General features: G+C 44.3%; 2 protein-coding genes across 4 annotated transcripts; one reads left to right on the forward strand and one right to left on the reverse strand.

Moving 5' to 3' along the window:
* Window positions 1–1455: 1455 nt before the first annotated feature.
* pigq (phosphatidylinositol glycan anchor biosynthesis, class Q) lies at window positions 1456–18605 on the reverse strand. 3 transcript variants are annotated; one of them, XM_030736832.1, is made up of 14 exons: window positions 18481–18605; window positions 15961–16158; window positions 15532–15718; window positions 14939–15108; window positions 14591–14787; window positions 13015–13146; window positions 12788–12908; window positions 11327–11453; window positions 11059–11212; window positions 5556–5667; window positions 4944–5024; window positions 4526–4640; window positions 4378–4439; window positions 1456–3437 (listed from the first exon to the last, which is right to left on the reverse strand). In XM_030736832.1, exons 2-14 carry the CDS (start codon window positions 16111–16113, stop codon window positions 3285–3287), a joined length of 1764 nt encoding a protein of 587 aa, XP_030592692.1. In that variant the 5' UTR covers window positions 16114–16158; window positions 18481–18605; the 3' UTR covers window positions 1456–3284. The 3 variants fall into 3 exon arrangements, with proteins under 3 accessions (XP_030592692.1, XP_030592691.1, XP_030592693.1); XM_030736831.1 differs by lacking the exon at window positions 18481–18605 and adding an exon at window positions 17677–17786; XM_030736833.1 differs by lacking the exons at window positions 15961–16158; window positions 18481–18605 and adding an exon at window positions 17677–17767.
* A 677-nt stretch (window positions 18606–19282) lies between these two features.
* On the forward strand, window positions 19283–21845 carry eef2kmt (eukaryotic elongation factor 2 lysine methyltransferase). The gene is made up of 8 exons (XM_030735354.1): window positions 19283–19414; window positions 19713–19775; window positions 19853–19933; window positions 20081–20182; window positions 20384–20517; window positions 20608–20852; window positions 20990–21139; window positions 21688–21845. Exons 1-8 carry the CDS (start codon window positions 19283–19285, stop codon window positions 21786–21788), a joined length of 1008 nt encoding a protein of 335 aa, XP_030591214.1. The 3' UTR covers window positions 21789–21845.
* The last annotated feature ends 102 nt before the right edge of the window (window positions 21846–21947 follow it).

Below are 21947 nucleotides of genomic sequence, written 5' to 3' on the forward strand. Positions count from 1 at the left end.
CTGTTATCAATCATACTTCAAATTTCACTGTTTATAGGGGAGGAAAACACATTTGGACCAATTTCCAGTCTATTATTCATGTTACATAACCACAGCAGGAATATTATGAAATGTGATGTACAGTAGTGGGCTGCGAGTGTGTCTGATTGTATGTGTGTCAGGCCTGTTTTTATCGCACCATGACTCATTTCTCGCTTCAGCCTCCTACACGCACAATGAATGAAGAGTTCTGGCAGCAACAGCTTGAATGAGGTAATTTAAGATAAAATAGAGATTAAAGCGTATTTACATCTGGTATGGATCATATTTATACCGTTCATGCAGTGAAAATAAACACTGGCTGAGCAGTCCAATGAAGGCTGTGCAAAACAGGTCTTCTGTAGCTAAGTGCTTTTATTCTGAAAAGCTTCAGACCATTTATAGGGTGATTTTTTTTTCGGTAATTGCTAAAAGGATATCCTGCTTTATCATCCTTTTTGACTCTGATGGGGCCACAGTTTGCAAAATTGACATCGTGATATATTCAAAAAGACTTTAAATTAGAGACTGAAACCATTAAAGTGAGAAGGGGGTCATTTTCTCTGCCAGAGGCGTCGCCCCCTGCTGGTCATCGGAAAGAATAAACGTTTAAGGTCTGCTGCTTAGTTAAGTTAGTTTTGTTAACACAAAGTGGTCTGTAAGTACGGCAACACTTACCAAGAGCCAAAGCACCACAATGAACAAGTGACACACACCTCATACCGCCTGGATCTGTTCAGCAGACTTCTGCTAGACTGGATTCAAGTTCTTCAGACACAGTTAAGTCTGCAAAGGTGTTCCCAGGTAACTCCATCACTCTGGAGAGGCTGTGATGCTTCATTCATTTGCCTCTCAGCGACCAATCAGGACTCACAAAGCTTTGTCATCCTGTGTTGTTGCTGAACTGAAATCTTAGTGCATTATTAAACAGACAAAGAAAGATACCAGGCACCAGAGCAGGAAGTTAGACTGCCTGATAGAAAATAACCAGCGAGCATCCCTCAACAGTCACACTCATATTTCTCAGAAATAATTTCCCTTTTTTCTCTTTGTGTTTATCTGATGAAAACTACCACAACAAGTAAACGCCTCCAGATGTGCACAATAATTTTAATGTCATTAAAGCAGATGTCACTGCATCATCTGTATATTTCATGTTCAACATGTCAAATTAGCCGTACATTCATTAGTCTGAGTAAATCTGGAGGCTACCTGTCTGCTGTTTGGTTGCTACTCTATGAGACGTAATCCTGGATCATTTTTCTTAGAAAATAAAGGACCAAATATAATATTGTCACATTTTTATCCAGGCCCTTTGTGTCCTGTTCATGTAATCAGAAGCTTTCACACTTTGTAAGTCCACAAAGTTTTCCTCCTGACTCAGCACAAGCATCAGAAGCAAAGCAAAAACACTCAGATTTCTGGATTTTTTTCCCCACAACTTTTAATGAAAAGCTAAATTTAGTCAAAAGAGTTCATTAGACATGACACAAGAGGCACATTTAAATTTAAACCAAAGACAAAAGCTGACAAAACAGAGTCGGAGTAACATCAGAATTTATGGCCTAGCTCCAGTGTGTGGAGCTAGGCCATAAATGTTTTATCACTCAATGAAATGAGTGATAAAACACTCATTTCATTGAGACTAAATCGCTTTAAGATTAAAAACACAGACATTTAAAAGAAGAAAAAAAAATCTGTTTTCTGGTTACAATTATTCAAAGTTAAATAAAGGATTAAAGATTCCAACTATACTATAATCAGTCCAGTTGGTAAATAAATACCTGACATCTAATAACACCAAGTCGGTTAATATAAAGTATAAATTTATGAGAGTTTGGAACAGCAGAGACGAGTGTCCCGGCACTGTGGACGGTCCACAGCGTTCACTCACATTAAGACCAAAAGAACAAAGTAACGAAGGTCAGTTTGTTGATCTGTGATGGCCATTCTTTAAAAAAAACACTTTTAATGTTAAATTTAATGTGATTTTATGCACATACAGTGCTTAACAAATGCATCAGACCACCTGCCATAAAAACATGAAAAATATTTTAGAAGTCTTGTCAAAAACTAACAATTTTATTATTTATTAAGCAACTGAATGACTTTCTACCCAACCGGACGCCTCTGAGGAGCCAGAAATGAATCAAATGTGACATCAAACCTTTAAATTCTTCCGTTCAGGAAAGTAAATAACTCTGATTTGGCTCCTTAATCAAAAATAATCACGACTTCACTACTTTTTTCCTTTTTGTAAAACAGTAAATGTGAAAATTCATGGATAAGAATATTTCTATTTTATGAATGCTGTTAATTTAGGGCAGCTGTAGCATAAACCTCACACTGGGTGGCAGTCTGATAAGCACTGTGGTCCACCCACCTTTGTGTCCAAGCTTCAAACACATACGTCACCATGTCAGAGAAAGATCACGTCTTCACTGGGATCAGTAAAAAAGTAAGTACACCCAGGGCTTCCATAGATGAAGTAAGCAGCAGGCAGGTGCTGCTAATCAAATACTTGTTGATTAATTGATCATCAGAAAGTGTGAGCAGCTCTATAAAAGCACACGTTTAGGCAGTTTGCCGCTCTGAAGCATTCAGGTGTGTTAACACAATACCCCATCAAACTGACCCCAAGCTCAGAGAAACAGCAACAGAGCCAAGAGCTCCACCTGAGACCGTACAGGCTCCGTTAGCACGGTGATGACTGGGGCTTGTTGGGACCTGTGGAGGTCCAGCTCTGACCTCCTGCCGCACCACTGCATTTAATTTTAATTATGAGGATAATGGCACAGGTAGATAAATGGCCTATTAAGCTAAATTACAGGTATAGTTTTTGCTTTTTATGGCTGATCACACCTCGTACAGGAATGGTTTTGGTCCCTTTCATTCATTCAATAACAAATCAAAAAAGTAAATCTGTGAAGTCGAGGGAATGATCATTTTACCAGAATCTCACTTTTTGTTCACAGTTCTTACATCAGCAGGACGGGACTACTTGCTGGTTGTTGTGTTTCTAGAATCCATGCGAGTTCAAATATTCATCATCCACCTTCAGGCTGATCACAAAACTGTAGATGCGATGATTCGGCAGCTTCAGGCGACGCTCTCGGTGACGTTCTTCCCATCAAATATAAAAGCGCTTCCCGAAGGTCGTCTGTCTGTTTCCTGTCTGTTTCCATCTCTTTATTTATTCAGTCTCTTCCCCTTCCTCTGCTCCCTCGTCTCTCCTCTTCCTCCATCATATTTTTAGCTGCCGTCTCTCAATCAGTCTTCGTACTTTTGTGCCTCCAGGGGTAAATCAGCTCCCCGACAAACAGCTTCTTGACCAGGGCGGCCCACGAGTCTCTGGGGTAACAGCTGTACGTCGGGGTGCGGTACGTCTGAACCACAGTGCTGCCCTTTAGAGGGTTAATCTGAGGGAAGAACATCAAATTAACGACATTAATTAAACAATGAATGCAGTTCCTCTAATGTCCACCAGAGGCTCCAGCAGTAAGTCAGTCCCCATAGACTCCCATGTCAAAATGTCCAACTTTACAGCAGAAATAAACACATTTACAGCCTGTTTAAGTTACTTTATTGTTTTAGTATTTAATCTTTTGCTCCTATTTTCAAGTCATGGAGTCTCCATCCTGAGTTTCTGGACCACAGTGGGCTCCCAAGTCCAGGGTCTTCTAGTCTGTTCCTGGGCTACCAAGCATGACCTCAGCAGGCCTGTCAGACACCTCGTCAAAGCCATCCGTCAGGTCTTCTTCTGTCCTGCCTCCACCCTTTTCTTTGTGTTTTGTTCCCCTCTGAAGCTCCAGAGCTCCTCTCCAGGGTTGTCTTCCATTCATTTTCTGTCTTCATTTCAAGGTTTTCCTTCATGTCCTGTGTTAGTTTAACTCCCGTCTTTGTGATCGTCTGCGCCGCCCTGATTATCCTCACCTGTCCTCTGTTCCCACCTGTGACATGTCATATAATCAAGTTCCTGTGTGTTCATCTTCCTCTTTGTTAGAGGAAGACAACTTTTCACCCTGAAGTGTCGGTAAGTTTTACCAGATTGCTTCCTGTTGGAGCCTTTTTAATGCAACCAATAATACCACTGCTGTGTGGTTTATTGTACTAACATTAATCAGTGATTAATATTTAGCATTTAAAATAAGCACACAGCTGGACAATCGTGTAAATTTCATCCAGCTGTGATTATTTAAATGTGATTGGGCCTCCTGTCCCGACAGATGTGCGTGTATCCGGAGGTGTGGCTTCCCTGTGCCAACATGGCAGCAGCCAATGAGATGCCTCCATGTATGAATCTGTCAGACAGCTGAGGGACCTACAAAACCTTCCCAGAAACAAAGTGTGACCTCTTACCTCCATCAGCAGGTGCAGGGCGGTGCCCGGCTCGTCACACAGCACCCTGAACTTTACTCCTTCTGAAAACGCGCACAACACAAATCCACACAGTAAAAATCAGCACATTTACTCCCCGGTGTCATTTAAAGACGTTACAGCGATGTACCTGCCAGTCTGTAGGGTCGACAGACGCGGAGGCCCACGGCAAACAGAGGGAAGGAGTTGATGAAATCCACGCTGAGGTGGAGGACGCCCTGGAACAGCACCACCACTAGCCGGAGCTGCACGACACAGGGACACCCAGGGGTCAGAAACAAACCCACCCTGCTGGAGTCACACTCGCTGCTGCTTTACTCTCTTTCTGGTTAAAATCTGAACACGGGCTCGTCAGAGCGGATTACAAGGACGGCTTCCATCTATTAACTAATCATTTTGGGTTACACGTCCAATCACAACAAGCCAGGGTCACACTTTCATAATTAAGGTGGACAGTTCACCCGTGACCTACTTACACCGACACGCCCAGAGCTGATTTTAAAAGCATTCTGCAGGAAATCGTGCTGCGCTTTTACAGACAGGCTTACCAGAGTGAAGACCAGGTAATAGAGCGCAGTGGTGGGCAGCAGGAACAGCAGGATGGTGAAGAGCAGCGTCCCGATGAAGAGCTGGAAGAACCACAAACACAAGAACACTCACAGAGAAGCTGATGAAGATGATGGTGTCTCTGAGATTATGATACCCTTCAGTCACATCCAAGTCCACCTTCTCATCTTAATCCCTGTGCACTTCCCTCCTCTTCCTCACTATAATTCAATCTGTAACTTCTGTTGGAGGTTGCTTCCTGTTTAAAGGGAGTTTTTCCTCCCCACCCTCGCCCAGTGTCGCTCACAGGGGGCTGTCTGAGATTGTTGGGGACTTCACTCTAATTTTGAAGGGTTTTTAACCTTATAATATAAAGTGACCTGAGATACCTGTTGTTGTGAATTGGAGCTATATAAGTAAAACTGAATTCAGCTGTGTGTTTTCGTAGTAGAAATACAAGCTTTATTTCACGGGTGATTCTACACATGTAGATGTTACATTGAAATCAAATTTATGGATCTCTTCCTGTCCATTTTGAGAGGAGTTTCAAAATAACGGCCCAAGGGGTGAGACTTTGGTGAGACTTTGGTAGCAAAGGTGCTCCTGTGTGTTACCTGGTCCACATCGTAGGAGCAGGAGTCCACTCGCTGCCGCAGGACGTTCCACTTCTTCCCTCTGAAGAGCCTCCAGAGCGACGAGAGCCCGTAGATCTTCAGACAGTACAGCCTGACAGAGACACGAACAGCTGATGACCGACTAAAAACAGTTAAATATGTGATATGAAGACAGGTTTTCTAGAAGAACGCTGCAGAGGCCTGTTTAGCTGGTAACCTACCAGCTTCATAAGCAGCAACGCTGTCAAATAATTTCAAATGCGGCTGCAAAAAAAGCACCATAAGCTGTAACAGAAGCACTCATTACTGACGCAGTCTGTCTGATAAAAACAAAGATAGACAGAGAGGGTTTTGAAAGCCGTCCCTGTGAAGCACAGTGAAGCTTCTTCGACTTTTATCTTCTGCAGAGCTGAAGTGTCATCACGGCAGGAGATATTTTTAGACCCGGGCGTGCAGATTTAATAAAAGAAAATCTGACAAAAGGCCCTCAAAGGGAAGAGCTGGCGGAGCATAAATATGTAAGGAGGGAAACGGGGAATATATCATTGTGCACCGTGAGGCGAGGCAGAGCTATCTTTAGAGCAAATACATAATTTAGTCAATCTTTCGACTTCATGACAGTGTTCACACTCCCATCCCACCACACGGCTGAGAGACCTCATTTCTCCTGGTTACAACTAAAGGAGGAAAATGTACCTGAGAGTTCCCTGACTTAAATTAAATGACTTAATAATGACTTAATAAACGACTTAAATGTCACCTTTTAATCCTCAAACAGGCTTCATCAGAGACACACTGTAACATTTCCTGCTGCTGAAGCCTCGAGTTTACCTGTTTTTGCGCAAATTATTTAAAACACGGCTCGTCTCCAAACCAGATGTTTGTTCAGCTTTACTCTGAAACAGAAGCACTGGAGTGACAGCAGCCTGTGAGGCCTTCACTGTCATTTGTAGGTGATCATCAACCTATGATGGAGTCACCAGTTCATCTGTAATTTGGTGTTAAAATGATTTTTAAAATGGATTTGTTTTGTAAAGAGTAGATAAAGACTTTATTACCCTGACGTGTCCCTAAAATCCTTCAAACCAAGGAACTCGTCATAGTCTTCAGGACGGAAAGGGACCAATTCAACCCCCCCCCCCAAAAAAACCGCTGCTCTACTGAGAGCATACTGAGCTACTGCTCCTCTGCACGGCTCAGCAGCTGCTCCACTTCAAAGCAGCACCAATACCACAGAAACATCACTGGCTTCCCACTTCCCTTCATTTACAGCCACCGCTGCCTGATAAAGAAGCTCCGACGTTCTCAGAGACTCGTCACACGCTGAGGTGGAGGTGGACGCCCTGGGACTTCATCTGTTTGAACTGTTGCCTTGTGGGAGGTGGTGCAGGGACAGGCAGACTCAAACAGTCTTTACCCCCCAGAACCATCATCATACTTAACTCTGGATAACCATGAAACAGCTTATCCTGGTGTTTTACTGACACATGGTGACCGACAGAGGTGGGACGTACTTAAGCAGAATTTTCAGCTATCTGTACAACTTTTTACTTTTACTGCCTACATTTTTAAGCTAATATCTGTACTTTCTACTCCTTACATTTTCCAAACAGACTCGTTACTTTAGGTTTAAGGTATTTATGGGAAGCTTTTAATATCCCATCACTGCCCCTTCAAACATCAGATCTGAGCCAACATGGAGGAACAATAACACATAAAAGGGAATCCTAGTGGTGCATCCATGTCTGGGGTTTACCACTTACAAGGAGATGAAAAGGGCCAAACCATATACTTTATGCTTCATTAACAGAGCTGTACTCAGCGGGTAAAGAGGGCTGTGTTGATCCTGAACGCTGTTTTTGGTGCAGATGTCTGTAAGTTGTGGTACTTCAGCATCAAACTAGTGCTACAGGAGAGGAGTGAAACCTGTGGGAGGTCATTTCAAATGCAACCTTTCTATCAGCTCATCACATATCAGCAAACACACAAACTGCTTGTGTGCAGTTTGTCACACAGTGTGTCTGTGAGGTGAAGGTCCAGCTGCTGGACGAATGAGAGAGAAGCTCACGCAGAGATGAGGGAGAGGAGAGGAAGAAGATGGATTATAGAGCGAAGGACTGCTCAGTTCTTGGATCTGAACTTCTGCACTTTGACTTAAGAAGTTTAATCAGTACTTCAACTTTAACCAAAGTACTTTTTAACACAAGTATATGTACTTGTTTGTCTGTACTTTTGCCACCTCTGATGACCTAATAATTTCTTTTACTTTGTTATTCTCAGATATTTGTATATGCATATATATTGGTACTTATTTATGCATGTGTATATATGTATGGATGTATACGTATGTGTGTATTTATATGTTTTATTAGTGTATTTATATATTTCTTATTCTTACTTGGTGCCGTTTTCAACCAGTATGAGTTTCGTTGTACTTTGTGGAATAACAAGAAATAAATTCAACTGGAAACCAACGTTAGAACGTTTTAGAATAAAATGCTGTGCAAAAGTCTTGAGCCACCCCTCATTTCATTATATTCTTTAGTGAAATGGGTGCAGCGATTTATTGAAAAGTGAGCAATCATATATAGAAATTCAGTCTATAAGGCAGAAACAGAGTTTGTATGATTCTAACGAGCTTCCAAGTCCATATTTGACCTCCTTTATTCTTCAGCACAGTCTGAACTCTGAGGCAGCTTTCTGTCACTCCTTTAAACCAGGGATCCTCAAATCCAGGCCTCGAGGCCCGGTGTCCTGCAGGTTTTAGATGTGTCCCTGATCCAACACACCTGAATCAAATGGCTGAATTACCTCCTCAGTATGCAGTCAAGTTCTCCAGAGTCCTGCTAATGACTTCTATATTTGACTCAGGTGTGTTGGATCAGGGACACATCTAAAACCTACAGGACACTGGGCCACGAGGCCTGGATTTGAGAACCACTGCTTTAAGCAGGCTTCAGAACAGTTCTCCAGGCTTCTTGAAGGACATTCAAAGCTCTTGTTTGGATGTTTCTGCCTTTTGTTGAGTTCTTGGTCAGGATGATCCCACACAGCTTCAGTAATGTTGAGGTCCAGGAGAGTCCATGACTGACGGTGTTCCACTGTTTTTCTATCCAGGCATGCTCACCGGCAGTGTGTTTGGGATCATTGCCATACTATGAAACGAAGCCGTTGCTAATCAGATGCTTTTCAGATGGTACTACATGGTGGATCGAAATCTGACGGTACTTTTCTGAGTTCATAATTCCAACAATGTTGAGAAGATCCCCAACTCCACTGGCTGAAATGCAGCCCCCAGATTTGGATTCATCCCCCCATCAGACCTGCTACTGATTTTCAGTCCAGTTCTTGTGTAATGTGGCAAACCCCAGTCTTTCCTCCCCGTTTCATCGCTTCCTGGGTGCTGAGGTGCCTCAGTGGTAGAGCGGGCGCCCACATGCCTGCTGCGAGGCAAAAGCTGGCGGCGCAGGTTCGAGTCCCGGCCTGTGCTCTTTGCCGCATGTCTTCCCCCGTCTCTTCTCCCGCTTTCATGTCATAACCTATACTGTCAATAAACAAGCCGCTGTGGCAAATTAAAAAAAAAAGAATGGCTTCCTGACAGCCATCCTTCCACTGAGCCCATCTCTGACGAGGCTTCAGTGAACAGCAGAACGTGACTTTCATCTGCTGTAGATCGTTATTCATGACTGAAACTCCTTCTTCTGTCCTCACTTGTCCAATTTCCTCAAATGTTTTAAGGACACACTGCACACCATGTTGGGATATGACACGTTATCTTCATAGATTCAACTAAAATGTTTTTGGCTGCTAGTAACAAAGTGCCTAAAGGTACAATTAAGAATGTGTTCTTCACTAAGCTGTGATGTGTAGACTCAACACTGGTTCATGCCCTCAGTTTGGGATGATTTGTAGGTCAGTGTTAAGCAGCTTGACAAACAAGAAAACATTCGTCTGAAAACAGTCCGGTACGAGGACTGGACTGAAAAACTGAGAGACCTCCAGAAAGCTGGAGAACTGTTGCTCAGGACCACCATAAACATGACAATAAAGCTCGGCTCCATAGAAGCAACATATGAAGAAATGAGGGGTGAATCAAGACTTCTGAAACAGTCTCTACTGCATGAGAAACACTAACACATAAAAATATTATTTAAAGGGAAGCAGAACTGTGACACCCTAAGGACCCGGTGACCTTTGTGACATCATCAGTAGCATGTTTATAACAGAAGTGCCAGATTTCATCACAGTTTGGACCATCTTCTGAATCTGACGAGCAGAGCTGAGGCAGGATGAGGGAAGCTTTCTCCAAATGTCTGACCCAGTTACGCAACCATGACGTCAAACAAAACATCCTGCAACTCACATTCAGTTATTTTACCAGCTGCTGGAGCAGTTCTCATTACACAGAATACAAGAATGATTTTCCTCATCTTCATCTTTCATTTTTCACTATTGTCCAAAAGTCATCATCTACAGAGGCATTAGATTTATTGAAGTTTCCATGTCTCAGATTTTGTGGCATCTTTTTGGCCATTTTCGACCCAACAAAGCATAAAAATCAGGACAGATTTCAGTAATTAAGCCGTTTTTTTCTGATGATACAGAGGAAGGAAAATATTTCACAGAACTGCCCCCTGCAGGTTATCAGAAGTACCATCTCAGATGAAGCCTTGCTGTGCCCCGGGTCAATACTACACACTGATTCCAGGCTTTTTTTTTTTTTTTAAGTGAATTTAGAGCTGGAAAAGTGACCCCAAATCCTAAATAGTCCATTCATCCTGTACTCATCCCCATTCAGAGCAGATATATTTCTCTCCAGCTTTCTGGGTAAACAGAGGTATTCCCAAGCTAGCAGAGAAACAATGTCTCCTGTGTCTGTCCAGAGTGGTGGAGGAAAGATGAAATTTTCTTGGCTTACTGAGTCCATAATGTGAATTAGCATGTAGTTAGTTAATGAAGCTGTAAGGCTGTCAAACATGCAAAATACCAGATCTGATTCTGTACATGAGGTTTTTATATCCACGAGACATCATGAAATCAGTACTGAGGTTCTCTCCTCATTTGTTTGGATAAAAGCTCCAAAATTACTGCCAAGCAGTGAGATTCACTGCTTGATGAAGTCTGCGAGGATCCCGAGGCGTCTTAGGAGGAACTTTGAGTACAAACGACCTGAAGTGAGGCGCATGCGGCATTTTTAAATGCAACTTTTTGAATCACATCCACACACTCTTCACTAGACCTGCTTGGCAAATTTGGCTTTCTGCAACTTTATCGTCTTCCTCAGAATTAAAGTGGAATTAAAGAGTTGTGCAGCAGATGGTTGAGTGCAGCAGGAGTGCTGTATGTGATTTACTGCTGATTACTTTGCAGAGCATAAGTATTACTCAGCCTTCATGCAAGCTAGTCCCAAAACAAGAATTAAAAACAGCCCCCCCACCCCCCACTACAGCCCCTGATTCTTTGCTTCATAGCAGTGTAAAAGCTGGGCATCTCTAAGAAGTACCTGGCTCCATAGACGTAGAAGCAGTAGATGTGGAAGGTGAGCAGGGCCACCATGTCTGAGAGCAGCGAGAGGGCAAAGGTCAGACCGAGGCAGGCTGACAGACCTCCGTACCACAGGATCCCCTCGATGAACGGCGACATCAGGTGGATGTAGCCTGGATGGAGAGGCGAGATATCAAGAACCTGAATCATGAGCCTCGAGAGATCACCAGCAGAAGCTTCTGTGTCATTTCAGTGTGACAATGTGCAGAAATCCTCCTGCTACTCACTGATCCACAGGTGAATATGGTAAAGGAAGAAGCGGCCTAGGACCTGGTCCAGGGCCCGGTTCATCTTCAGCCCCGCTGGAACTCCCATCAGCCACTGCAGCAGCTCATCCAGCTCTTTAGCCACATGCTGAGGAAGAACCACAGGAGTTTAATGACAGAAGAAAGGAAGCTGAAATACACTCAGTTAAACGACTTAATGAGGTCTATCGGTACTGTGGAGGAGGGTGAAGCAGAACTCCATCTGCTAAATTTATAACAGACATCAACATGGAAGAAAGCAGGGAAAAGTTTTCTTTAACTTCAGGCCATTTACACAATATGACCAACGTGTATTTCGGAGCATCGTTTACTCGGTTAACAAGAGACTTTTTATTATCAAACCAGGATGCACCAACAGATCCTTTAAGTCCTGTAAGCTGTGAGGTGGGGCCTCCATGGATCAGACTTGTCTGTCCAGCACATCCCACAGATCCTTGATTGGACTGAGATCTGGGACATTTGGAGGCCAAATCAACACCTCAAACTTGTTGCTGTGCTCCTCAAAGCATTTCTGATCAGTGTCTGTATCAGGGAGCATTATCCTGCTGAGAAAGGCCACAGCCATCAGGGAGAACATTTACATGAAAGGGTGCACGTGCTCTGCAACAATGCTTAGGTAGGCGGTATATATCAAAGTAACATCCACATGGATGGTAGGATCCAAAGTTTCCCAGCAGTCCAAAGCATCACACTGCCTCAGCCGGCTTTGCCTTCTTCCCATAGTGCATCCTGGTGCCAGGTGTTCCCCAGGTAAGTTACGCACACGGACCCGGCCATCCACGTGATGTAAAAGAAAAATGATTCATCAGACCAGGCCACCTTCTTCCATCGCTCTGTGGCCCAGTTCTGGTGACTCACGTGCCCATTGTTGAAGCTTTCAGCGGTGGACAGGGGTCACCACGGGCACCCTGACTAGTCCCATAAACAAACTCTGATCCACTCTGTATTCTGACTCCTCTCTATCAGAACCAGCATTAACATTTTCAGCAGTTTGAGCTACAGCAGGTCATCTGTTGGATCAGACCACACGGGCCAGCCTTTGCTGCCCATGACCCCGTCGCTGGTTCACCGCTGTTCCTTCCTTGGACCACTGATGATGGATACTGACCCCTGCAGACTGGGAACACCCCACAGGAGCTTCAGGTTTGGAGATGCTCTGACCCAGTGGTCTAGCCATCACAGTTCAGCCCTCAAACTCACTCAAATCCTCAGACTGCCCATTTTTCCTGCTTCTAACGCATCAACTTTTAGGGCAAAATGTTCACTTGCTCCCTGATACATCCCACCCACTAACAAGTGCCATGATGAAGAGAAAATCAGTGTTCTTCATGTCACCCGTCAGTGGTTATAATGTTATTCCTGATCGGTGTAATTAGATGCAGCAAGCAAATATCTGTATTGTACTCCTGGTCTCACACTTACATCAGCTGCAGGCACCAGCATATTAGCCAGCATGGTGATGTGGTTGTCTCTGTAGAGCCACGACATGAGCAGGACGCCGAGCGCCACGTCCACCAGGAACGACACCAGGATGTTAGCTTTCCTGCCGGCAGACATGAAACCAGAGGCCCAGCGTTACCATCAGCTTTGTTTCAGCAGCATTTTCACTAGACACCAGCTGAAGCTCCATTTCTTCACCAGACACCCACCTCATGAACTGCGTGTGCCCGGCGGCTGGTTTCGGTGAGCTCAGCGTCCTCATGTGTTCGGTTCTGTAGCTGATCTGGACGCATGTGGACAGTTTACTGGACAGGAAGCGCAGCGGGTAAAGACTGAAGATCCTGCACATTAAAACAGAAGAGACAGGATTAGGACTTCATAATTTTTATCCAAGTTAAAAATCAGCTTTGCTGTCAGTAATTTCGCCTCATTCTGGATGGGCCTTTGACAGGAGAGCCCTTTGTTGGAGTCATATTTTCATGGATTCACACTGGAACAGTTTGCAGACAAATGCAAAGTAACTCGGATGAAGATTATCTCCTCCAAGTCTTGGTTCTCAGCTCCAGGTCTGAGAGGAGGTCCTGCCTTAATTGGAGGGGTTCAAATAGGGGTTTTGTTCATGGGTGAAGGAGCATGAGACTGAAACAGACTGATGCGGTGTCTGCAGTGATGTGGATCCTGTACTGATTGGTTGTGGTGAACAGAGAGCTGAGTGTGAATGCAAAGCTCCCACCCACCGTTCCCCCCCCCTCATGTTATTGGCAGTGACTGATGGTGAGATCAAGGATACAAGTGGCAGAAATGAGCTTCCTCTGATGGGTGTTTTCTGGTGTTCCTCCCCCTTTCAGGTCAGAGTAGAGATGCTATTCCTCCACATTAAAAAGGAGCCAGCTGAGGTGTTCAACATCTAACTAGGATGCCTCCCAGGCACCTTAAACCTGAGGTATTCTGTTTTATCCAACTGGGATGAGGCTCTGGGGCAGAGTTAAGACACACTGGAGAGATTATGGGGAGGGAGGTCTGTGTATCTCTCCTGAGCGCGGTCGTAGATAAACAGTCAAAAATGGACAGAAGAAAAAAAGAATCATTTCCTGCCTATTGTTTGTTTTCAGTATAAATCGTCTTCTTAATAGACAAATTAAATACACACCAAAGCCCTCAGATGTAACCAAGTGTAATTAGCTCAAGACTTCATTCATTCGTTTAAATCACCTGCTTTGTTCTTTTAGAGGCATTTTAAAGGTTTCACACTGTATAAACTCACTAAAAGATACAAAGTGCAAACCACTGAAAAAGAATCATCTTATTCAAAAACTGCTTTTGAGCCAAATTAGGAAAATTACTCTGTGGTTTCTTCAGACTTTTAAGGTTTCTCTCTCTCGTTAGAAAAGCCATTTTATCACCTCATTGCTTCACTTGAAAATGAATGAATGAATGAATGAATGAATGAATGAAGTTTTATTGCCATGTGGGTGAACAAGTTCACACATTGGAAATTGCAGTTACAGAACACCATCCAAGAATACACAAACACAACACACATAGGGGGATATGTGTCCTCGGGTCATGCAGCCGACTTGCAGCGCTACCTTTGGCAGGAGGAGAAAACAACACATCATGGGGAAGTTAGGTTAAAAAAAAAGTCATCTCAGATGTCATGAATTAACTGGATGTTTTGCCCCCCTCTGGGGGAGGGTATCAGCGTAATGCATTAACTGATAAAACAATCAGCTGATTGATCACTAGATAAAAGTAATCTTTCAGCTCTAGCTTCCTTCCTCCTACCGGATGTTGCAGATCCACGTCCACAGAGCGAGCAGCCAGCTGATGAGCACACACAGCGGCACTGAGGCCTGTTTAAGCAGCTCCACGATGATGCTGGCCTCTCGGCCTTCGGACTGCCAGTGCGTTGACTTCAGCGGGCCGTCGTCGTATCGGTCCAGGAAGAACAGAGGCTGGCTGCGGGCCACTGTCTGGAACACCTGGAACAGGAAGAGGAGGAGCATGTTAGAGACACAGCAGCTCCTCACATCAGGAGTTACATGGTGCTGGTGGAGGAACTGATTGCCAAACTTTGCATCAACGTGGACACATCATGGATGTCCTGGAGCCCGCCCCACCCCACACCCCCACCTGTCTCAGCTCAGACGGTGCCTCCGTTTTGGGGTCAGGATCTCTGCTCTCAATGGGGTGAAGCTGTGACAACATCACCTTCCTCTGCTCGTAGTGGACAAAGATCACCTTCTCCTCATCGTCCTCTTCCTCATTCTGCTGTTTTGCTTCCTGCTGAGCGGCTGGCTCATCTGCTTATGACAGTTTATTAAAATCAGTGCACAGGAAACACTTTTTTTAGATTAAATAAATGGATACTTTATTAAAAATAATTATTCAAAACTACCCTCTTAAGGACATAAATTCATTCTTGGGATCACATTTGGTTGAATATATGAAAGACAGCTGAGAAGAACTATCAGTCCAGGATCTGCTGCTGCAAAAAATGGTGGCCTTAAAGGGGGAGGAGCAACAGCACCTTAGCTCAGGCAGAGGATGAACTGAGGGGTTGCACCAAGACTCAGTTTAAGATAAATAAGGATTTATTTGAGCTGAGAATCATGAAGCTACTCTAGCAGAGCCCAAAATAAAAATAAGGCTGCAGAAAAGTCAAGAAGGAAACAGATTTACGTCTGAAGCCCATTTAGTTGAGAGTACCAGTCTGAGGGTCTTACTTTGGCCCCGGTAGACGACCTTGCAGGTGAAGCCCATCTTTCCCATCTGGCGGCTGACCTGGAGCCAGCGCTCCTGGGGGAAGACAGTGCTGAGGTCCCTGAGGAATCTCTCCATGCCCTCCTGACCCTCTTTAGGTAAACTCCAGGCACCGAGCACCGACAGCTCTACCCCGCTCTGGGCCTGCATCTTAGAGACAGAGGAAGGTTGAGTGACTGGGGGAGGAATTTTTAAGTTTGGCTAATGGCTCAAAGATTTGTCATCTCCAGCTTCAGTCTTTGGATTAATCTGATCACCTGCAACCTGAGTAAAAGTCATCATCCTCATTGTGTTTCAAAATGCAAAGGTGACACCTACTGGACCAACTAGTGACCTACAAAGATGAAGCTCCCCGTTTATAATCTCCTGCTGGGACTCAGTAAGTCACCAACCTGCTGGATGTACTGTTTGACCTGCCCAGGGATGAAGGGGTAGTGAATGACTGCCAGCACCACGGCTGAATCATGACCGGATATCCAGCGGCCCACCAGCAGCCCGCTCTCTGCCCGGTTACAGCACTGTGGGAAGAAGATCTTCAGCACCATGACTTTGCTGCAGCTCAGAGTTCAGCCTCCAGCAGCTCTGATGATCTGAGGAAAGTAATGTGATCAGAGGTGAGCTTTAACTTCAGTGACAGGCAAAGTTTAAAGCTGAAATTCTTCATCCACCATAGATATGTTTGCTCATTAGTATGTGCAGGTCCCTCACTGGCGCCCACACTTGCGTCTCATCCAGACCACTCCGCCTTCAACCAGCTTCTTCCATCATTGACTGGACAAACACAAAAATCACTGCAGCTGCTTTGAAAGTGCTGCAGATTTGTCATTCAGGGCGGCTGATTAAAGTGAGCAGCCATTCTTGTTTGCTGTTAGCAGCAGACGCTGCCTGTTAAAACCGAATGCACCTAAATGGGGGTTTGTTTCTGTTTGAGACACTCATCTAACCCTGGAGATGTTTAAGGATCACACATCCTCTGCACCACCATCTAGTCTCTCCTGTGTCTACAGACAGTGGGTTTACAGATGCTACGCCCTTTGTGTTTGTTAATAATGAGCAAAGGTTTCATTTTGTTCTTTTATAGGAGAATGAGTTCAGCAAATTTTTATAGTCAGATTCACTCCGGTTATTCCTTATGTGCAGTTTTCATGTCTGTTGAAATGGAGGTTGTGGCAGTGGGGTGTGGTTTCTGACTCAGCTGCAGGAGGAAAGGTGTGGCAGGTGAGGGAATGGGCACACCTGGCAAGCATCTACCAATTAACCTCCTCTTTCTTTCTTCCTTGGGGGGCATTTTAGTCATTAGTTTGAATAGGACAATGAATAGGCTAATGCTTCAAAATAACTGCCCCAATAAGGGCAATATGATGGTGCATTTTCATTTAATTGTTAAACTCCACCTTCCCACTGGCTACACACACACACACACACACACTCTTTGAATAAAAAAGGTAAGTCTGAGTGACCTTCGGCATCTGTGTGTCCTTAAGCCTCCGTTTACCAGACATGGATTAAGCCTAGATCTGTTTTCAGTGGAGACCGTCACTGAATATTTCTTCTACCTTAGGACCAAGCCTAATCCATGTGTGGGAAACAGCCCGTATGTGTGTATATGAAAGATGACAGTAATAAAACACAAAAAACCCGCCGAGTGGAAGAGTCGCTCTTTGTATTAACGATAAATATTCCCGTGTTTCTATTTAAACGCGACGGCAGGAAAAACACTAAATTTCCCATTTTTTGGAGGAAGTTTGGTGACGGGACACAGCGGATGAGCTGTCCTCATTTCTGCCCTTCAATCAATCAGACATCAGACCGAAGCCCGGGGCAGGGATCGATTTCAGAGGCCACAAAGTGGGTTATCTGCAGCGTTAGGACAGGATAACCGCAGGAACACGAAGGAATCACTCAACAAGTCAAAGAGGATTGCTACACACCAAACTGCTGCTTTATGTCCCCAAACGGACACACACTCCTGCTAAACTTTCGTCATATTTCCGTTAAAAGCTCTTTAAAAATCAATGAACCGAAGCTCGAGCAAAGAGTGCAAAGGTCAAACTGTCTAACGTCAGAGCGGAGACAAGATATGAGCGTCAAAAAAAAGCACCATTTACCTTCTTTAACACGAAAACGAGCGTTCACCTTCCCGCAGCACTTATTCGCTGATCGCCGCCGCCATTTTCTTTGTTGACAGTCCGTCCCACAAAACGTTCCGGTGAGAAACGCAATAACGTGCCGCGTTCCTCCCACCGCAATTAGATTTCAGTTTTTGAAATAATTAAAACTCTTAGATATAATATATATTTAAAAAACAAATTAAGTATTTGTTTATATTTTAAAGACCCTGTCAAACAGTTTTCTCACTTTAATTTGAAACTGAAATTGATAGTTATTTTCTACTGATAATAGCACGATCTAGAATTAAACCTTTCAAAATAAAACAGAACAATAAAATAAGCAGTTAAAGGCCACAGGGAGTTCTTCTTACCTTTGATTCCAGTTTCTGCTGAATTTATCATGTTCGCTTTCTGTTTGCTTTATAATTTAATTGTTCAACTTTCACAGGCTTCAGCGTTGGTCACAAAAAGTTCCTCTGATTTTAAAGACAACAATTAGTGGTTGTGTTTTCTGACCATCCTTTATGAATTCATCTCTATCTTTGCAGTAGATATTTGGTCCTCTATGAAGGTATTCTATATTATTTATATATTTATTTCTTTGCAGTGTTGTCTTACTGGAGTAAACGTTTTTACAGTTAATTTACCTGAACAGAAATGTTTGTGTGGATCTAACAGTGAGAGCAAACCTCATGTACAAAAATCTAAAACTCATCAAAGCCGTTCGTTTCCTTTTTTTTTTTTTTTTTAAATTAGAAAAATAAAGTAAGTGGTTTTAAAAATGAATCAGCTCATACTCACCAGTAAACGCTCAGCGTGCCGGAGCTGCTGCTGTGAATGCAGAGTTGGTCCAACTGAAGAGATTTTATCTCCTGCTGCAGTGACACAGCAGCAAAAGAGCGGGAGAAATATTCTGGACCAAGCGGCATTTCCACTGCGGAGAAATGAAACAGCAGAAGCTCTGAGTGAAATCCTGTCAGATATCACCGGTTATCGGTTCCTAAAACAACGTGAGTGCGCCCATCGATTTATGACTTCACCTGCTGCAGTTTCCCTCTCATTAGAGATCTGAAGGACAGTAAATGTGCGCAGCAGTCTGGGCTGGAAATGACTTAAACAGCGAAACTTTATTAGAGGTTTTGTTTGAGTTAATCTGCCCTTACATTTATTAAAGGCAGTAATAAAAATGCCCTCTAAGCTGACGAAGGACGAGAACACTGTCCTGGTTTCAAGTATAAAATTCAATAAAATAAAGAGCTGCCGATGGACTCGAACCCTGAACCTCTGTGTTAAAATCCACAGAGAAGAAGCAGAGCTCTGCAGCAGCTATGAAGACCCCCCTCAACAAAATGAGAGGAAAAACACACAGAAAGCACACACACACACACACACACACGGCTTCAAAATAAAATAATAAATAAATTATATTTGAATAAATAAACCCCAAACAGTACTCATAAACATATTAAACAAAAATAAGTGTGTAATGTTTCATGTAAGTGTTATACACACCCACTGGCTCTCTATAGTTTAAGCTTATGCTAAAACATAAAAATAAACTTCACTACCCAGAGGCTCTACCAATAGAGTGTCGCGCTGACTTATGGGTAAACAGGAAGTAAACAAACACACGTGTGAGATGGCGCTTTCAGAGCAGTCCTCGGTGGAAGCCGCTTTAAAGGATTTCCAGGCGGCATTTTTCGCTATGAGCCGCCTGCCTTCGTTTCCCTGGACTGTGAGTACGAGACGCGCCGATCTCCATTCAGAAATGTGCGCGTTTTAACCCCAAAGCTCCCGAGCAGCCCGCGGCCTTTAAAACACGAGTGAAGTTATACTGAAATCAGTCCGCGGGCCCTCCTGAACAGCTCAGCTCAGGTTTAAACAACCAGCAGGCCTCAGTCCGCACACATCATCTTTATCTTAATTAGGATTTCTTAACGGACGTAAAATGTGACATTTAAACCCCCAAGAATAATTTTTCCTCATATGTGAGACCTTCTTTTGGGCTCCACTGTAAAACTTTATCTGCTTAGTTTGTAGAGAAAGAGCTTCGGAGCAGCGGGTCGTCAGAGCTCATTTCAGAGGTACTGAAACAGGTGAGTGCGCCTCCATCTGCTGTGATCATACATCAGCTCAGAGTCATCAGTGAAATAAACACCCGCGTGTTTTACAGACGTGTCTTCATCCACTGTGCCGGAAGTTTCCGCCTTCTGTCAGATACAGGAGGCTGTTTCTCACTGAGCTCATCAGGCGGGTAGGTGGAGGCCTTCAGAGTGTTTCTCTGTGGACAGAATGATGGTGAAATGCTCACAGAGTAAAAACCTGCCTGTGTGTGTGTGTGTGTGTGTGTGTGTGTGTGTGTGTGTGTGTGTGTGTGTGTGGTGGTTTCTTGTCTCCGAAGCTGGAAGCTGCAGACTGTGAACCTCTGGATGAGCTGTACAATGCTCTGGCTGAGGTGGTGGGAGCTGAGGAGACCACCGAGTGCTACAAGAGCTACCTGCTGGTACCAACACAGGAAACCACTTAGTGTCACTGTTAGCTCATCTTTTATAGTAAATTGTTTGGTGTTGGCATCATCATACTTGGTGTAGAGCCATAAAAATATCAAGATATGATTTTTGGTCCGAATCGCCCGTCGCTGCTCCTGACAGCTTTTACCTGCAGGACTCTTGATTTAAAGTGCAGTGACGTTTGTTTCCTGCAGCCTGCTGGTGGCGCTGTGAGCCTGCTGGAAAACATTGCCCTGATCTCAGAGGGGACCACCGGGCTGGTGACCTGGGAGGCGGCCCTTTACCTGGCGGAGTGGGCTCTGGAGAACCAGCAGGTCTTCACTGGCAGGTAGCACCGCCTGAAACTGCAGGCCATCATCCTCCTCCTCCTCCTGCTGTGAGCTTCCTGGTGATTTTAAATCTGTTCCTCCACCTTCAGGACGGTGCTGGAGTTGGGCAGCGGCGTGGGGTTGACAGGTATCGCCATCTGTCGCTCTTGCAGCCTGAAAAGATTCGTGTTCAGTGACTGTCACTCCAGAGTGCTGCAGAAACTCAGAGACAATGTCCGGCTGAACGGGCTGAGCGAGCAGACGTCTCGGTCGGTCGGTGTGGAGGAGCTGGACTGGACGGCAGCCACAGAGGAAGAGCTGAGGAAGGTCGGGGCTGACGTCATCATCGCTGCAGGTCAGATTTATCGAGAAAGATGCCGTGGACACGTGTTCGCACACCTCAGTCTGTTCCTGCTTTTATGGAGCACTTTACACGCTGGTTTCTCAGATTCGTTGTTAAAGCAGATTCCCGTTTCTCTCTTCGTGACGCAGATGTGGTGTACGACCCCGAGATCGCAGGAAGTCTGGTGAAGCTGCTGTCCACGATCCTGAGGTGTTCTTCTGCTGAGGTTTTCCCTCAGGTCCTCATCTGCTCCACTATAAGGAACCCGGAGACGTACGGCGGCTTTAAACAGCAACTTGGTAAGACGCCACTGAGGAGGAGGAGGCGGCTGTGTTGAAGATCTTTCTGTATTCAGATTGTCGTCTCTCAAACTTTTCATTGGCAGTAAAAGGATGAAGTACATCACACTGTACAAATACTGCAATAAAAAATGATTGAAGTACCCAATTATAATCAGACATATACTGTAGCGGTTGCTGGCAAATGTGGGGATGATAATCCGACAAATACTTTTAATTAGTGCGCTCGAAGTCCTTTAACAGCTGTGCACATCCACAGTTCATTTTACTACAATTTACTCTGTAGTGATCTCTCTCTCTTTCAGAGCAGATCTTTGCTGAGGGGAAACCTCCTCCTTACAGTGGGAATAAACCACTGTTTACGTGTTTGGGGGGATTACAAACATGATTTTATCACAGCAGCATAGCCGTGCATGTGTGTGTGTGTGTGTGTGTGTGTGTGTGTGTGTGTGTGTGTGTCAGATGACATTGCTGTTCTAAAATCAGGATTTTCACGGTGAACCTGATGATGCAGCTTTGATGACGTCACCGTCTGTTTGTTTTGGCAGAAAATGAAGGAATCAGCCATGAGGTGATCCCAGGACCCGTCAGCCACGTGTTTCCTTATAACAGACAGTCTGCCATCGAGCTCCTCAAACTGCACAGATGACACGAAGGGAGCACGATAAAGATTTTATTTACAAATGTGCATCTTCATGATGGAGGAGGAAAAGGACCGAAAAGATGAAAGATTTCATCTCATCACTCACTGATCATCCAGCTGCTGAACTTCATCACACTGAAAACAGTTTAGAACATTTAAATTTAA

The sequence above is a fragment of the Archocentrus centrarchus genome, chromosome 8, assembly GCF_007364275.1.
Source record: "Archocentrus centrarchus isolate MPI-CPG fArcCen1 chromosome 8, fArcCen1, whole genome shotgun sequence".
NCBI classification, from domain to species: Eukaryota; Metazoa; Chordata; class Actinopteri; order Cichliformes; family Cichlidae; genus Archocentrus; species Archocentrus centrarchus.

What these genes read in the sequence shown, in the direction of transcription:
- pigq (XM_030736832.1), bottom strand. Translation starts at nt 16,113, where the DNA reads ATGGTGCTGAAGATCTTCTTCCCACAGTGCTGTAACCGGGCAGAGAGC. An exon ending in GGTCGTCTACCGGGGCCAAA is followed by an intron (nt 15,109 to 15,531) that starts GTAAGACCCTCA and finishes TGTCATAAGCAG; the next exon opens with ATGAGCCAGCCGCTCAGCAG. An exon ending in CCCTGCACCTGCTGATGGAG is followed by an intron (nt 3,438 to 4,377) that starts GTAAGAGGTCAC and finishes TTCTTCCCTCAG; the next exon opens with ATTAACCCTCTAAAGGGCAG.
- eef2kmt (XM_030735354.1), top strand. Translation starts at nt 19,283, where the DNA reads ATGGGTAAACAGGAAGTAAACAAACACACGTGTGAGATGGCGCTTTCA. An exon ending in TGCCTTCGTTTCCCTGGACT is followed by an intron (nt 19,415 to 19,712) that starts GTGAGTACGAGA and finishes TTATCTGCTTAG; the next exon opens with TTTGTAGAGAAAGAGCTTCG. An exon ending in TTTCAGAGGTACTGAAACAG is followed by an intron (nt 19,776 to 19,852) that starts GTGAGTGCGCCT and finishes CGTGTTTTACAG; the next exon opens with ACGTGTCTTCATCCACTGTG.